The 18,505-nt window shown below is 41.9% G+C and overlaps 1 protein-coding gene across 3 annotated transcripts in view; it reads left to right on the top strand.

Moving 5' to 3' along the window:
• Positions 1-18,505, top strand: part of CNTNAP2 (contactin associated protein 2) — a 1,655,791-nt gene that overhangs the window by 1,623,469 nt on the left and 13,817 nt on the right. For all 3 annotated transcript variants that reach the window (XM_084896487.1, XM_084896488.1, XM_084896489.1), the window contains one exon: positions 9,543-9,782. In XM_084896487.1, coding sequence (XP_084752613.1) covers positions 9,543-9,782 — 240 coding nt within the window. The remainder of the gene's footprint in view (positions 1-9,542; positions 9,783-18,505) is intronic.

The following is an 18,505-nucleotide window of genomic DNA, read 5'->3' as shown; positions in this document are numbered from 1 at the left end:
CTGGGAAAATAAGCATGCAGCCAGCACAGTCGGAGCTGAAAATGAAGGTTCCCGCACAATATTGCCCAAAGAGTCCCTCGTCCTTTATGAAAAGGAAAGTGAAAATCCACAGACCTCTAAACCTCATCTGAGCCATACAAGCCACTGGGTTTAGGTGACATAGAGACAGATGCAGGTGTAGTGGTGGCATCAGCTATGCTCTTCCTTTTCTTCTGTGCTTCGGATAGGTTCATCCCAGTGCCATCGGGAGGAGCACTTAACAATTCACAGGGGATAGATCTTTGTTAAGGTGGATTTTCTGAAAGTCAGGGTAGTAAACATTCGCAGTCCTTCAACTCTGTCAGGCGACATAGTTTCAGGCATGGTGGCCGTCTGCTGTAGCACCTGGTTTATCATTGCTGCCTTGTCCCAAAGGCCCTGTCCTGAGCTGGAGCACCTGTCTGGGCTCATTCTGACCTCTAGGGACAGTCTCAGAAACCACCTCCGAGGTTATAATCTAGATGCCATCCTTCCCTTGACTCAACCATGTCTCACTCTGAGGGTGCATGTTGTTATGAGGTGTGTTCTATCCAATTTGAACTTAAAGGTGATTTGGTGGGTGGGAGGAAGTGGGTGGTATTTTCAGTTATCAAATTATGTATTTGTTTTTGCTAAGCTTTCTAGTTAGATCTAGGCTATCATTTCAACCTCTCAAATTCCCTTTGGTTCATTACCCTGTCATCTCACGCATAACCACCCCTTTCTACAAAATGCCATATGGCATTCTGGTCAATGTGCCGCTGTTGTCTTTATCCAAATTAGTAAATAAATGTCAGCCTGGAACCATACCACTAAAATTCTCCCCTGCAGCCAATTTTCACTCTTCAATCAAATTCCAGCCAGTTCATCTTGTTATACGTCTACCCTTCATATACTACTCTTGCTATCGTGAGCCCATACAGATCCATCTTGACCACGAAAATGTCATAAGAGACTTAATAAAATGCTTTGCTGAAATGTAGATAGCCTCTGTCCCTTCCCCCAACCTAGTAGACTGTTCCTCCAATCTGAAAAGACTGAGTTGGCTTTAGAGGTAGATCGGAGAAAAAGCGGTTGTGGGGGGGGGGGGGGGGAGGGGGGAAACACACTTCTATACCCATAGGCCTACCTGTCCACATCCGGGCTCCATTCCTTTTTAGCATCTGGCAGGTATAATTGTAATGTTCACATTCATACGATGATCTGCTCCAGTTTCCAGATTAGCCTCAAAACATTTACATTTTGCTTTCTGAACACCCTTCATATGTCAGGGCCCCAAGCTTTGAATTCTTTCTTATGTTAATGATGTAACACAGAGAGCAAATTGAGGGAACATATCCATCCCCCCCCCGCCCCCCCCCCCGCCCCAGCACACTCTCTTGCAGCATTCCCCTCTCCCTGTGAGGCTGGTGGGTCTTATTTCCTTGGGAAAACCATTTAGCTGAACCCCAACTTCAGCCGCTCATGTCCTGATGTGTCCATGTCCTGATATGTTCATGTCCTGATGCGCTCATGCAATCTTAGTCCTCGAATGATGTTTTTTCTCTTGGGTAAAACAGCTTTAGAGGCCTCCTAGGCAAAGAATTACAATACAAGCAAGAACACAGGAGGGAAACAACTTTTACTTTGCTGAATCATTCAAATTGACATTATCTGGAAATGCCAACATTTGTTGGCACACTTTTCCTAGCCTGCCCTGCATTATGCAGCCCTTGCCATGTATGAGGTCAGCACCTTCTCTGCACCTTTCCCCGATGCCCTATTCCTCTGCTCCCCAGGAAGCAGGCTGAAATAACCAGGGGCTGGACTGGGCTGGAATTTTCTTCAATGGTTTGGAGAGGAATTAGGGGGAAAAATTAAAAGCATAAACTCACTTTTCTCATGGTATTTACTACAATTTAATAGGACTTTCCAAAGTCTAAAAATAAGTCACCCCAATACATTTAAAAAGTCTTATCAGAAGAAGCAGGGCATACAGAGAAATTATTCTTCTTTACTACAGTTCAGATTAGTCATTTTATATATAGAATTCATGTCATTTTCTACTTCTGTTGCTTCAAGTTCAAATGCAAAAGTTGAATAAAACACAATAGGAAGAGGTTCATTCATATTGAGTTCATGGGAAACTCAACGACACATTAGTGCCCAATTCTCCAGCTGGGATACGTAGCTTATATTTACAAAAACTCTGAGAAGTAAACCCAGACCTGTATTTCTAACGAAGTAATTCCAGCGCCCAGCTCTGTGGGGAGACTGACAGCTAAGACCATTTTTCTGAAAGGTCTGGTTACTTTCAGAGTCTATATTCTTAGCACTAAAAAGTCACACCATGTCCCAGGCTACAGAAATGGGCACCAAGCATTTTGCCTTATGACTGACCACTGGGAGCATTCAGGAAAAAATGGAGAATGTGTCTTCAGATGTGTGTTTCAGTGTGATGTCAAATGCACTTTGGAAGCATCTGAGGGGCCATATATTCCCCTTTGTATTGTAAAGGTAAGCACAACTGAATTTATTAACCAGCAGCCATAATAAGCCTGCAGTTTTCAGACTAAATTTTAGGGACAAGAATGACAATTCAACCTATGTATGTATCCTCCAATAGTTTAGAGACTGGAATAAATTTATGCAAAGAAAAATGTAATACTTTATGTTGTTTCAAAATAGTGTAGTACTAGCATCTTCACATGAAGACATTTTTTACTTCAAATAACATCTTTTCTTATTTTATTTTTTCCATCACCATTTATTTTCTCTATGCCCTCTTCTACTTCCACACATCCTCTCCCCACCGCACCATCCTCATAGGACATCACTACACTGTTACCCATGTCCATGAGTTCTCTCTCTCTCTTTTTCCCCTTTTTGCTCAATCCTTCCTCCAACTCCCCAAACCCCAGAAGACATTTCTTTTCATTGCTGTTTCAGAAAAAAAAAATCCAATTTTATTAATTCTTAGAAAAGATTTCCAGAGACAATGTTGGAGGAAAAGAAGATTCTGCTTCTCCCAGCAAATCCTCTCTTTGTAACTCAGTTAGTGCTATCAAAGGTCAAGAGCTATTAAAACGACATAATTTAGTCCCATCTTCCCATCTTCCTCTGTAAGAGAGAAAAGCATAGAATGAATACAATGAAATTTCACATCCCTCTCCCCCTCCCTCCCCACTGCAGAAAAGAATAGTGATAGAAAACTCTAAAAAATGGAAAACACAATAAAATTCAGCTGATTAATAGATACCATGTGCCTGGTAGCCCATGGGTTACACAAGAAGAACACATAGATGAATTTAAGTAATCTCAAAGGAAAAGGAGAAATATCTTCAGAGGGGTCTGCATCGAAATGTTTGCTGAGGATGCACTCATCCATGTCTCAGCCTGGAGCCCAGTTCTGTCCTTGGCAGAGCGGGGAAATAGCTTTATTCTCCCCAAGTTTCTCGTTTGTTCAGGTGCCCTTTTCTCTCTGCATTTCCCTACACTCCTGCCTGTCACTTGCTATCCAACAGCTGAATAAGGAGTGGAGAGCACACTAATGCATTGCAAATGTAATTGCCGTGTTCTCCTTAAGAGTATTGTCAGGAGCATTTCATTTTAAGGTTTCACCAGGAATCATGTCAGTGTTTGAAGTGAGCTATTTTCTATACCCCCATCACTATGATTCTCAGACATTAAAGCACTAATTACAGCTTGAGAATTCCATTTCAGTGGTGATTGTATTACATCTCTAAAATATGCATTCTTGAGAGCAGGTTTTGTCCAAGTGATGCCCAGACATCTCCATGCAGAAAGTAATTGCTTACAAGAAATCGTATTTTAATATTTGATTTCAGAATGAGACCAGTCAAATAAATTAGCATAATTAACATTCAATAAGCTCAAATGCACTGAATTGATAGCCTCAGGACCATTTGTTAGATGTTCTTAAGAAGTTTGGATCATTATTCCAGACAAGCACTTGCAGAACTGCTGGTGCTGGTGAACTCGGACCTCTGTTCATGGCATTTCTGAACACCATATTGTCAGTTCAATCACTGATGAAATATGGTCTTAGAGCCATCTCTAACAGCCATTAATTTTCTTTAAGCCTTACTAGACCTGGATGGTGTTGCTAAATGGTTAGAGCATCAGTCGAGACACCAAAAGGTCTCGTGTTTGATTTCTGGTCAAAGACATACATACCTGGGTTGCAAGTTGATCCTCAGCCCCATTCGGGGGCACTTGTGGTAAACAACCAATCCAAGTGTCTCTCTCACATTGAGGTCTCTCTCTCCCTCTTTTTCTCTCCCCCCTCTTTCTCTCCCCTCCCTCTTTCCCTCCCTCTCTTTGTAAAAATCAATGAAAAAAGCATCCTGGGGGAGGATCAGCAACAATAAAAAAGGCTCACTATGCCATTTCTATGAAGAGTCCTTGACTATGAATGCCAAAAATTCAAGTAAATATGGAAACAATATAATCTAGTCCATTTTTTCAGGCAGAACTTGAGAATAATACAAAACATTTTCTGCTTTTTTATATGAAATATAAACATTTATTCTTTTTTAATATGTTTTTATTGATTTCAGAGAGGAAGGGAGGAGAGAGAGACAGAAGCATCAATGTTGCCTCCTGCACAACCGCCTACTGGGGATCGAACCAGCAACCTGGGTATGTGCCCTTGACCAGAATCGAACCCAGGATCCTTCAGTCCATAGTCTTAACGTTCTATCCACTCTGCCAAACCAACCAGGGCTAAATATTTATTCTTTGTCAAAGCCTTAATGTCTCTGAGCCTCAGTTTCCCCTTCCACACAGAGGGGATGATCCTGTCTAGCTCAGAGAGTTCTTAGGAGACTTAATGAAATAATGCACAAAAGTGCTAACCCAGTACCTCAAATGTGTACCAACTGTGGTTGATAAGAAACTCTTGATATTCTTTTATCACATGGCCAAGAGTTGGAACCATTAGGACAGAAGAACCAAGAGTGTTGATTACAATGCTGACCCCACTCCAGGGAATGGGTCTCAGCCCAGGGTCTTTAGAGACACATCAACAAGCTTTGGGATACTTTCGGGTTTGGAAATGCTGTTTCTGCTCTTCTGGGCATCAGAACCATGCTATCTGTCACCTCTCAGGAAAGAAACAACTGTTGGAAAAAAATGGGGATTTTTTTTCCACAATAAAAAGGAAACACAGAATGGCAAAAGCTAAAGAAGAGAGTGAGCAGAGCTAAGTGCCCCTAAGAGAATGGAAAAGTATTCTAGCAGCCCAGCCCCTAGCCTGTGCTCACTTAGCTGACATTCCCACCAGTGCTCACAGCCCCAACGAGCCTGGGCAACCTGCTCCTTCTCACCACTCCTCTGGTCACAGATTCACCATCAGAACCCCCTTCCTGGGCCCCATCTCTCCACCTTGTCTGTTATCTCTCCCCGGGAGTCACCTCAGGGGAGAGACACTTAAAGCAGCTCTTTAAGAAGTGGGCACCTGAATAAGGAACCCTCAGATATATACTCCTTTGAAACTGCTCATTTTCTGTGGTGTGATTGGGAAGCCTGAGCTACGTAACTTTTAGAGGACTGTGTCAGGGACCGCACGAAATGAAGCCAGAGTCAGAAGGTCTCCACCCAAATCGCTGGCAGAGGAAACAGAACCAAAACTGATTCACTGTAGATTAAATAAGGGCAAGAAGATGCTGGTGACAAAAAAGTTCACCGTCCACATCCAGGCATAACGCTGCCTCCTCCCAGCGGAGTCCCTTCTTAGCCCAGGGAGTTCTTGGGGCTAATGAGATGGCTTGCTCAGAGCAAATGCTATGCTGCCACTATTTCCCTTTCTAATAAGTTTCCATCACAGCCCTCTGTAGCTGAAACATTTTTTAGTTTCTTACTGAAATGCAAACATCTTAACGTGATATTCAAGGCCCTTCCCAGTCTGGTGTAAGCTCTGACTCCATCAGACTCACATAGGTCCCAGACCTCATAACAAACTCCATCTGCAGCTCCCTTTTTTTTCAGCCTCAAAACTGGTCCTCCAACAGGTAACAAGCAGTGAGGATGTGGGGAATTTGGTGGGAATGTGGAGTGGTACAGCCACTGTGAATACAGGATGGAGGTTCTTTCCAAGATTAAAAATATTGCCTATGACCCAACAATCCCACTTCTGAGTATGTACCCAAAAGAATTGAAATCAGGATCTCAAAGGAACATCTGTATGCCCTGGTTCATTGCAGCATTATTCACAATACCAAAAACAATCTAAACTTTCAGCTGCAGATGCATGGACAAGATATATGTAGTACACACACACACACACACATCACACATCACACATGTATGCTGTGGAATATTATGCAGCCTTAAAAAAAAGAAATCCTGCCATTTGCCACAACATGGATGAACCTGGAGGACATTATGTTAAGTGAAATAAGCCAGACGCAGGAGAACAAATGCTTCATGATTCCATGAATATCAGTAATCTAAAATAGTCAAATTCATAGAAACAGAGTAGAATGGTGGTTACCAGGGGCTGGGGGGGAAGGGAATTGGGAATTATTGGTTAAAGAGTCAATACTTTCAAATATGCAAGAGGAGTAAGTCCTAGAGATCTGTTCTGAGCAGAGTGCCTAGAGTTAACAATACTGTACACAATAGTACATTTAAAAATTTGTTAAGAGGGTAAAAATCCTTGTCAACCCGTGTTCTAGTGTGACCTCTCCTGCAGAACCCCACACAGACCTGCTTCCCTGGGTTCCCATAGGCTCTGATCATTTTACCAAACATGTGGTCTGTTTCTCAGCTCAGAAAATCACAGTGACTGAGAGACTCGGGGTCAGTTGGCCTGGCCTCAGCAGCCAAGGGATCTTAACCTTGAACCTCAGTTTCCTCAGACACTCCATAGGGATGATGGTATTCCCTTCCCCACAGGCTCGTTCTGGGAATTAAATGTCTAATTCACATAAAGCACTCAGGAACATTTTAAGGGTTCAATAAATGTTAACTCTTGTTCTTATATAGCGTGTGTTCAGTTGTGTTAGTCAGTTGTTTGTATGCTTATTTTCCCAGCTAGGTTGTGAGCAGCTTAGGGTAAATCTTTATATGTGTCTCTATCTTCCTGCTACTACTACTCAAAGTCAATACCTGTGATCAGATTAATTGAATTGAATTGAACTGAACTGAATTGAACTGAAGTCCCACCAGACGGGAGGAGCTACCAGCTATGATTATTTTGTCTGGAGCTCTACTGCAAGGCTGGACAGGCGATGGAACCAGGGTGGTTCTCAGTTTCCTACCACCGAGTGGCCATTTGTCCTGCTGCCTCCACCACAGGTGGAAACAGATAGGGATTCGAGAAAGCAATGAGCTGAGGTCTTCATTCCCACCCTGGGAACAACGTCACCTTGAGTCTCCTTGGTCTGAGGATGTTTCAAGGGAAGGCAGATCACTGGCGGGAGGAATGGAAACCAAATATCTGAACTGTTTGTGTGGAAGGCAAATTGGTGACCCTAGAACAAAGAATTCTGATACTAGACAAGGAGATAAAGTATGAAACTGTGAGTAGTTTGCAATCCTGGAGGAGAAAGCAAGGAATAAAGAGGGGAACAAACCAGCACAGTAATCAGTGGGACCAGAGCCTCTTCCTAGTCATCAAAGGAACCTTCAGGATACATGGTCTCAGTCACGTTCTACTTCCCCATCCTAAGTGGCATGTGCTTTAGTTCAGTCACAAACTGAAATTTACTGCAAGAAAATATAGAGCATCACTCATTCAAATGTCTGTGTGCTTGTCTAAGACCCTATTTGAATTCCCAGAATTACCATTACTTCATCATCCATGTTCTCACATTTCTCCTGTTAATCAAAATTCACATGCAACTAGTACAGATCAATCGCTGAACTGATTCATTAATGCGATGACTCTGAATAAGTCCACTTATTCTGCCTCTAAGACCTGCTCCCTTCTCTACTGATTTATTCTTTAATTAATGGGGACTCAATTTTTATACAAGACCACTTCACCTGCGTTTGTTTCCCAGTGAGAAACGCAGCCCTCTAAACACAGCCCGTCTTTGTTTTCACAGTTCATAAATATCTCACATTCTTGTCCTTGGATTTAAAAGGCGATCATCATGGTAACATAATCTCTCATCCAGAATACAAATTGCTGAAGTGCCATTTACCTGTCACCTGAGTTTGCCGCACCACAAGGCGATTGCCTGTGTCTGTGGTTCTCAAGCAGCATCAGAATCACGTTGGGGGGCTTGTAAAAGCACAGATTGTTCAACCCCATCCTTTGAGTCTCTGGTTACAAGATTTTGCATTTATAACAAGTCTGCAGGGATACTAATATGCTGCTGGCTCAGGATCCATACTGTGAGAACTGCTAGTCGGAAAGGTCTAGATTCCTTCAACACTCATTCTGCTGGATAGATTCTAAAACTTGAGGCAGAAGGTCAAAAAATACTTGCTTCTTTTTGAGGTGGCAATGTGTGGTTATACTAGTTGGAAATGCCTCTACTCAAACTCACCCCTGATTGGAATGTTAATAGGGGTGTCGAACTCAATCAGAGAAGGGGCCAAAATCTAAAATCCAGCCTAAATCGCGGGCCGAATGGTTTACTGAACAGTCATAAACTGAGAATGTCATAAACTGACAGCGGAGTGCAGTGATGACAGCGCGGTGCGGGCCACATTGCAAGGCCTGGTGGGCTGGATTTGGCCCGCGGGCCTTGTGTTTGACACATGTGGTTTAGGAAGATGTTGAGCTTACAGGTCGGGAGGAGGTAGTGATTCTTAAATACATATGTATGTTTAAGATTGAGTTGGGAAAATGTCATCACTTCCAAACGTCCATCAGATTCTAGGTGGGATTCTGTAATTTTAAAAAAATATATTTTTATTGATTAATTTTAGAGTGGAGAGAGAGAGAGAGAGAGAGAGAGAGAGAGAGATTGATTGATTGATTGATTGATTTGTGGCTCCACCCATTCATGCCCCAACCAGGGATTGAACTTGCAACCATGGCACTTAGGGACAACACTCTAACCAACTGGGCTACCAAGCCAAGGTTAAACCTTAGAATTTTAAGGGGATTGGATTCTGAAGAAAGGGAATGCCCAATTTCTATTATAAATAAGAAAATAAGAAGGAGGTATAGAAGAGGTACAGGAGAGCTGGGCATGGGGCTCGTTCAATATCCATAAGAGAGTCATTGAAGCATCAGGAAGAAAAATCAATCAAAACCAAGAGAGTGTTGTTAGTTTCAGCAATATCTCAAGTATTTGGAAGGTAACTATGAATGTATTTTATTTTAACAAATGCAGTCTTATTCTTCTCACCCTACCAGGTTCTCTAGTAACACAGAAGATTCTTTTAAAGTCAGGTCTCTAGCCCTAAGCCTTATCGAGCCATTAGTATTTCATCTAAAAGAATATAACATTTGGACCTGAAATCTAAGAGTAAGATTTGAACCAAAGCATTCAGACAAGCTTGTTCTGCAGCTGGAAGACAGTGAGTAGAATAAGATTTTTACATTCTCTTTCTTTTTCTTTTAGAAACAGGGAAGATTGACCAAGAGATTCACAAGTACAACACCCCAGGATTCACTGGGTGCCTCTCCAGAGTTCAGTTCAACCAGATCGCCCCTCTCAAGGCGGCCTTGAGGCAAACCAACGCCTCCGCCCACGTCCACATCCAGGGCGAGCTTGTGGAGTCCAACTGCGGGGCCTCCCCGCTCACCCTCTCACCCATGTCGTCCGCCACCGACCCCTGGCACTTAGACCACCTGGATTCAGGTAAAGTCTAAATCGCCATTAGACAGATTGCTTTATTTCTTTAAACCTCAGTTTCTTCACCTGTAAAATGGGGCTAATAACAGCACCTCACTGGTAATGTAGTTGGAGGATTAAGAGCAAAGGAATGTGTGGGTACACGGGTTCTCAGCACAGAGCTGAGCACATATCAAATGTCACAAGTTCCCACCACCATTCTAGCTCTGTGCGAAAAGTGAACAAGCCAATGCCTGCACTGCAGGCTGCAACGGAATTGCTGAGTGATCTGATCAAATCACTCCCGCACGTTTGCCTTGTGACTCTTTGATTTGCAGCCCCTTTTTCCAAGTTCTAAGCTCAGGAGGAAAAATTTAAAGCAATACAGAGATTGCATCACCAACACTGAGTTTATATGAATAGCCTTCCAGCTTTTTAAGTAATGGGTTTAGGCTTCCAAAGCTCAGAGAATTGAGTCCCACTTCCGTAGTTGATAAGATATGTGGTTTGAATGCACAGGGCTAAAATGAAAGGATGTAGCTGTTGCCTGCAAAACTAACTGGATGCAAATTCAAGGTTCTCATAACAGGGACTGGTGGGGAGCCTTCTCGCTCTATCCAAATTCACCTTGGGCAACTAAGCTCACTTCTGCAAGCCTCCTCCCAGAGGCGTGGAGATTTGGGGGCCTCTAAGTGATCTCCAAACCTAACATTCAGTGGGTCTCCAAAGCAACATGAGATGTTGCTGATGATAAAGACAGGAATAGGACGAGGAGCAGGACAAAGTGGCATAAGTGCCCTCACCAGCACAAGGGCAGGTATTCCAAACTTATTCCTAAATTTCCCCATATCTCAAGTGGAAATACTAAGACTAACCCATAGAATTATATTTGAGATTATGTATTTAATCACTTAGTGCAGTTATAGACACATAGCAAGCTTCACTAAAGTTTAGCTGCAATACTATTACCAATGTGGTCATTGTTACGTTAGACACAGTTTGCTATGAGGCTTGAATGTCCACTAAAGACTTCAAAGTCCTCCCCCACCTTAATGTCTAATTCGTAACCATTCGTAGTGTAAGGATGACACATTTGATTGTTTTTGCGTATTTCAGGCACCATGTGTCTCAGTTTCAGGCACAGCTCTCATTGTGGTCCTTGCCAGGGTTTGTGCTGCAAAGCTTTGTGAAGCTTCCAAAGAAGCCCAAATTGCCCTGTTGACAGAATAGCCAGTTTACAGACTAAATAATCGTTCCTCATACATGGATTCCCATAACACAGTGAGGGGTGCTGTGTGCCAGGGGTGCGTATGAAGAATTCCCTTTCGTGAAGGGATCACACAGTGGCCTGGTTTCCTTGTGGCCTGGATGGCAGGAAGCATTCCTAATGCTGAGAAAAGAAAAACACGAGTGAAAAAATGAGATGAGAAAAGACAGATGTCAGGGCTACTGAGGAACAGACTTCCCAGGTAAGTCCCTCCAAATGCCAGAGTGGATGGGGATAGCACAGGAGCTTTGAGACACACAGGTGCTTGAGCTGTTCCAGGTACTCCCTGCATGAGGCTCTGAGCACGTGTGGTCTAAGCTGGCTGCCAATAAATTCGTTTCAAAAACATCTAGATGCTACTTTGGGCCAATACAAGGTTAGAGTCATTACATCTTAATTAGCAAATTATTTGCCTTGTGGACTGTGAGATACAGTTGTGAAAACCAAACAGTTTGGATTCATTTGGGTTTTTTCAAAATCATGATTTCTGCATGACAATTTTATTCTTTTGGTTGATATAATGAAAAAGTATATAGGGAACACTTCTGTTATTATTCATTGTGCTAATCAAATTTCTGCACCCCAGGTATTATGGTTGACCTGTACTATAAACCATATGGTCAATTTGCAGAAAAATGTCCACTTGCACTTGGGCAGAGGTCTTACCTGGTATTAATCAGTTGCTGTATCAATCTCATCACCATAATTTATCTCATAATTGGAATCCCCAATTAATTTCCATAATTATGAAAATGTGTATGAAGAAATATGAACTTAATTAGATGGAGAGAAAAGAAGCTTCTGAAGTCTTGTTTAGATAATATGATTTTATTCTTTTCCTTTAGGTTAGTGGTCGGCAAACTCATTAGACAACAGAGCTAATATCAACAGTACAACGATTGAAATTTCTTTTGAGAGCCAAATTTTTTAAACTTAAACTTCTTCTAACGCCACTTCTTCAAAATAGACTTGCCCAGGCTGTGGTATTTTGTGGAAGAGCCACACTCAAGGGGCCAAAAGCCGAATGTGGCTCGTGAGCTGCAGTTTGCCGACCACAGCTTTAGGTGAACGGGAACATGAGAGAGAAATGGGAGGCAGGGGCTGGACATGGGGACAGAGAAAGACAGACAGAAAGGACGGTCACTGACTAGCAGCCTTTAGTGGCTTAGTATCAGGGAGGAAAACTTTCCCTCTGCCTTCTTATGTCCAGTAATTAGGGACCGCCAGATTAAACCGATAAAAGACAGATTAACAGAAGAAAAACGTTTATCGATGTGAAAGCTTATAAGAGGGTTAGCTTAATAAATGGCTAAAGGCTTGTATACCTTACTCAGTAGGGAACAGGGGGAGAGAAGAGCTGTCTATGGAGAGAACAAATGGGTTCCTACAAGAACAGAAGAGAGAGAAGCAAGTTTGTGATCATGCTTGTTTATGCAGGTGGGAGTGGTCTTTCTGTATTCTTTAAGCCATAAAACTCCCTTGGGGAGGGGATTTATGGTAGTTTTACTCTTGGTCTCCTTCCAAAGGGAAGTAAAAGCCACTCAGAAGGGGGGTTTATGGCGCCTCATTTCCCTGAAGTTTCTACGTTTAATCAGATAACAGAAATTCCAAAAACAATCTCTTTCTGCAGATTTCATCTATTGAATTGCAGATGTCCTCAGTTTAAACTAATCTTTAGCTTCCAAGTGTATCCCCACATCAGCAAGTGCACCCTAGTCTCTGTGAGCCTCAGTTCAGCATTCAGGATTCTGATTGGAGGGTTTTGCTTTCTTCAGATAATCTTCATGTGAGAGTAGAATAAGAATCCTTGCTGTCAGATAGTCAGGAACAAAGCAGAAGTATATAGACAAAATGCTGGTGCTGGCTGTAAATCATGTCTTTCTTAAGTCTGTGTAGGTATAGGACAGAGAGAGGACAAGGGTGAGGGCTGATCAGTCCTGGTTTGAATAGGACATGTGAGTAACTCATTGCGTCTGGTGCCTTGGAAAGGACAGCCCTCAACCAGAAGATGAGGAGCATTGGGAAGCTCATTAGAAATAAGACCCACTGTGACAGTATCTACATTTTATCAAGATTCCCAGGTGACGTACCATTTGCACAATCAAGTTTGAAAGCACTCACCTGTTCAGTGGTCCTCAATCTCAGATGTACTTTCAAATTACTGGGGAGCTTTCCAAAACCCCAGTATCTAGGCTACACCCCTGATCAATGAAATCCGATGCCCTGGGTGTGAGATGCAGGTGTCCCATCTATGTGAGACCTCCCTAGGGGATGGAAGGGTTCCAATGTGTAGCCAAGATTGAGGATCACTCTCCAAATAAGAGAGAAACTTACTAATAGCCCCCGTGGTGAGCCCTTTTAAATAAGGTTACCAAAAGGAAAGGAAATTAATATACAAATAATGCAACAACAACAAAACAAAACAAAATTATGAAAGGTAATGAAGCCTTTAGCTAGGAAGTCTCAAATTGAAAAGCTGTAGCTATAAGCTTGCAAAAGATTGGGCTCCTCTGACCATCTTACGAGGAAGCTCATGGAGACACAGAAGTTTTCTTCTAAACTTGAGGGCAGCCAATCAGCTTCTTGAAACTGGAAAAGCAAACTTCAGACAAACAAACAAGAATTCCAGTTTGGGGCTGAACTCTGGATCTCATGAAAAGGTGTAATTATAGAAGTTGCTGACTCCATGAAGAAACCTCAGTTTGAGGAAGATGTCCAAATATTATTCAATTTATTGAATCAACTGCAAACATAAATTGAAAGGATATTGGGGGGGAGGGGTATGCTACTTAACATGAAGATATGGCCCTGCCGGTGTTGCTCAGTTGGTTGAGCACCAGTTCTATTTCTGGTCAGAGCACATGCCTAGGTTGTGAGTTTGGTCCCCGGTCAGTCTGTGTATAGGAGGCAATGGATCAGTGTTTCTCTCTCACATCCGTGTTTCTCTCTCTCTCCCAAATCAATAAAAAAAAAATTTTTAATGAAGTATGTGCATCTTCAAAAATAATGCACACGCCTGGCTGTGAAGATGGCCTCAGTACTGAAGGGATGTCAGTGATAAACCAAAGCTACTCACTTCACACCCTCACCAGGGTATGTGCTTTGCAGAGACCTGGAGATTAGAACTCAAGACATCCACCCCTAGATTTCGCGATCTTTGTGCTCCCTGCCGTATCTCTTACTTAGATATATCAGATGGTAAGAACGGAAAATATATTCTAAGTTATGCTGGCTTTGTGTAATAAGATCCTTTTTCTCTTCTATAGCACTTAGCTGAGTTATTCATTACCTCTGTGATGCTTTGTGGGCTCTGCATGTTTTCCAAAGCAAGAGGTTGGCAGGCTGTGCACCACACCACTCCCAGGGAGGAAGTCTGACCCCTGCAGTGTGGCCTGGTGCCTTTGATAGGGGGTCACTGTGGAAAGAAAATAGACATGGCACTGCATAACAGTGTAAAGTCACTTCCTGTTTATTTCTCTTTTGGCCCCTCAAATTCTGTCAAAGAGAAAGTCTCCGATTGGTTCTGACATGCCCCTTGCTGTTGTCCTTCATTAAAGGGAGAGCAGGCTTCTGTTCTGAGCCCTGACAGGAAATAGAATTACTCAGTAGGGTTAGAAAGGTTTATCAATGTATTTATTTAAATTATAAATTGGATCAATTTAGTGAAAATAGGTAATCTTTAGATTTTGCATGGATAATGGCAAAAAAAAAAAAAATGTGAAGGCAGTTCCCACGTGATTGGAGTGTGCAAGGTCTTTGGCAGTGTAACAAGATCATCCCAAACACAGGGCCGAGCACAGGGAGTAAGAATGCATTTTTATGGGGGAAAACAGTAAACAAAATTGCATTAATTTGATTTACATCAATTCTGCTCTGTTAGGAACATCCAGTCATTGTTTTTTCTGCCTGGTTTTCTCCCACTAATAAGAGGCACTGCCTGTTTCTAAAGCACATCATTAGGGTCCTGAGGGATATTTTTAGAACAATAGTTACAAGGTAGAAAAAACACACCCAGTCCTGAGTTCTGGTGCATTAAAGGTCGCAGAGCAGCGGGAAATTGCAGGGACCCATCTCTCAATTACAGGCTCTGTTCTTTCTCTTGGTCGAATCCAGGAGTCTTCTTTCCTTGAAACAGCAAGGATTTCCCAACAGAACAAACATGGACAGCACGGCACATTCTGCAAAAAGTAAAAATAAAATAAAACAAAACAAACACATGAGTCGGATGCTGTAAATTTCTGCACTAAGGACCAACTCCAAACTGTACAGCCCTGGGGTGTTCCTAGTATACCTTGAGGTGTTTTATCACATTCGTGATACTTGATACAGAATACATCAGACCAAATGCCACACACATCCTAGGACCTTTTATAAAATATCATACCATAAGCAGATAACTCTAAGATGTAAGGTTCATTCCCTACGGAATTTTCTTTTTATAAAGATTATAACTAGTTATAAAGATATATAAAGGACTTCTAGTGCGTAATATTCTCAGCAGAGGTATGTGACCGTGTCCATACCTCTGTTAACTTATAAGTGTACCCTGTGCAGCCCAGAAGGCCCCAGAGAATCAGCCTCTGCTAGGTGCTGGCAGTTGAACAGCCTCCACTGTAACCTTAACTTCCCTGGCTCCCACCCTAAAGCTAACCTGCGTCTGATACTGAGGGACTCTTGACCAAGGAACCCAGGAGCATTGAGCAGAGTGGAAAAGCAGTTAACCACGGCCCAATTCTCCTCCTGCCCAGGTCCAGGGTCAAGGTTGTCAGGAAGCCGGGAGGATCCAAACCCAGGCTTGTCCAGGGGATTCACTCAGGTTCACAGAGCTATTGAAAAACCAGCCCTCTTAGGAATGTGTTCTCCCAAATAAATTGGGAGCTCGATGGAATCTGGTACCAGGGAACACTCAAGGTAACAACCGCACCCAGTCAGATTCCAGAGCACAGTCTGGCAGCTACTTCAAACTGAGAAATGAGGCTTAAACTCACCACAGCCCTTGACCCCTGGGAATGTGAGTTTGACTTCTAAAGGCACCCTACCCTACCTCTGAGGTCATGATTTTTAATGACTTGATTTCTTATCTATATTCCAAATTTGCTTTCTACCATCTGAAGATAAAATATTTTTATATCTTCATATGCAAAAGAGTTATGAATATGATGAACATTTAAAAACTGAATATATTATTCAGTTTCCTTCATAATTACAAGCTGGTAGGTGGTTTTCTTTACCACCTGCAAGGACTTAAAATAATCTTTCCAGCTTTTATACTGACATCTTAATTATTTCTGAGCAGTTCCCTTTTTGCATCCTTATGCTAAGATTACCTGATTAATGCGTTCAATCCCTGACACCTAATCCTTTTATTCTCTTGTGTGTCTTTTCTCCTCATCTGTGACCCACTCAGGTAACATTTATTCAAGTGCAAAGAACAATTATTATTCCTCATTTTCTCATATGCACTTTTCCTGCAAATTCTGCTTTTCTGCAAGAGCACCAAGCACATTTACACAGCTTACGTTAAATATAATATTCAGGTTAGAGATATCTGATCCATTAGTCATTTATGTTGTTCCCATCTTTTGTTTTCATAATGACTAACTTTACAACATGTGACATTGTTGAATAAAGGGATGTATTTTTTAATTTTGATAGCTATTATATTTGATTTACGTCAGCCTCCAATGATTTAGTAACCCCCAATCCAAAACTGTATGAGTGTCTTCTTCCCCACACCCTCAACACAGTACATCATAATCTTTTAAACTTGCTACATTTTATTGAAAAATGAAATTTTATTGTTTTAATTTGAATTCTATTAATTATGAGTGAGCTTAAGTATCTTTGTGTACATTTATAAGTCACTTGTATTTTCCATGAACTGCCTATTTATGTTCTTTGACCAAATATTTATATTATTTCCTATTTGTTGGTCATTTACTACTTAACTTATATGAATTCTTTATATATTAAGTAAATTAGTATTTTACTATGTTTGAGTGTTTTTCTAGTTTGATCTCTATTTTTTTTTTCATTTATGAGGTGCTTTTTTTTCATGTAATTTTTAAAATTTTTTGCATGATGAAATAAAAATGTTTTATGGCTTTTGTCATCTCCATTCAGAAATTTTTTTAAATTTTTCTCTAGAAAATTTTAGTCCTATTTTTTATATTATAGATTTAGGTTTTCTTCTTGGTTAGATTTTTTTTCCTCAAAGAACCAGCTTTGGATTTATTTATTAGTGCTGTCATTTTTCTGTATACTTTTACCATTTGCTTTTACTTGACTTTTTTAAATTTATATTTGCCGCTTTTTAACTTTGTAATTTGAATGTTTAATTATCTCATTTTCATTATTGGGGGCATATCATCCTCTTCCAGAGGAATATGGACCAAAGTTAGCAAATCTCAGCTCTAAGTCCAAAACTCTCACTTCTGACCCCACCTCCAACACAGCACATTCCAGATTCAAAGTCTTGGCATTAATATATTTAACTACATGTTTATCTAAGGGACCTGAAAAGGCTTTAGAGGCTGCCTTAAGCTGCCACAGCCTCCCCATCACAGAACAGATTTGTCAAGCTTGTGTTTTGCAAAGCAGTGAGGGCCATGGTGAGAAATGATAGGCAGCCAACCTCTCCTAAGTGGCTGCAGGGATGGCAGTGAGGTTGGATTCCCTGCAGCACCACACCCTGCTCACCATCCTCTTTCCTGTGCTGCTCTCTACTCACTCCAGCGTGTCAGGGGCTGCGTTTGCTCCCAGGTTCTATTCTTTCCCAACCAGAATTGTTTAACTCTCTGAAACTCCACTGTGAATAAATCAAAAGGGTCACAAACATCAACTATGGGACAAGGTCTACGTCTGTGTTCCTCCCTGTCACTTTCAGTCCCAGTTTCCCTCTGCCTGTCTACTTTTCTTTCCCTTGTCCCTTTTAATAGATTTTGAGCCCCAAGGAGGACAGGATCCTCTCCCAGTCTTCTCTCTGTGCTCGCCCCACTTCGGCCACCCCACCAGGTAGGGGGCTTAGAGAGGCCTCTTTCCAGGGGTCTGTGCCCGGCCATCCTCTCAGCTGTGGTCTCCCTCTGGTGGAGCTGGGGAAATTCGGGGAAACACAGGCGTCCTCGCTGCTATGGCAATTTCTCTGGCGATGGCAGAACCACTGACTCCAGCAAATCAGGGTATTCGTTTTGCCTCAGTTTTGTGTCGCAGAAAGAGTAGGTGGATTCTTGATTCCGCTGTTCAGTTTCTAGCTAGGAGCAACTCCAGAAGGCTCAGCGGGGGGGGGGGGGATAAAATCAACTTTATGTTAACATCTAAATAAACAATAAGCCATATGAAAGTTATTTTAAATATGGAGACCAAATCGCTTTGACATTTCCCTCTTGGGAATGGCAAAGAGTGTTTTTCAAGAATTGACTTGGGAATTTTAACTTTTAAAAAACTGAAAGGGATAAATGACAGTTTAAAAATGTAAAGGACTTTA

This window comes from Pipistrellus hanaki (genome assembly GCF_964339955.1).
Source record: "Pipistrellus hanaki genome assembly, chromosome: 10".
Lineage (NCBI taxonomy): Eukaryota > Metazoa > Chordata > Mammalia > Chiroptera > Vespertilionidae > Pipistrellus > Pipistrellus hanaki.
The sequence above is the reverse complement of the archived record's forward strand: the minus strand, read 5'-3'. Positions and strand labels throughout refer to the sequence as shown.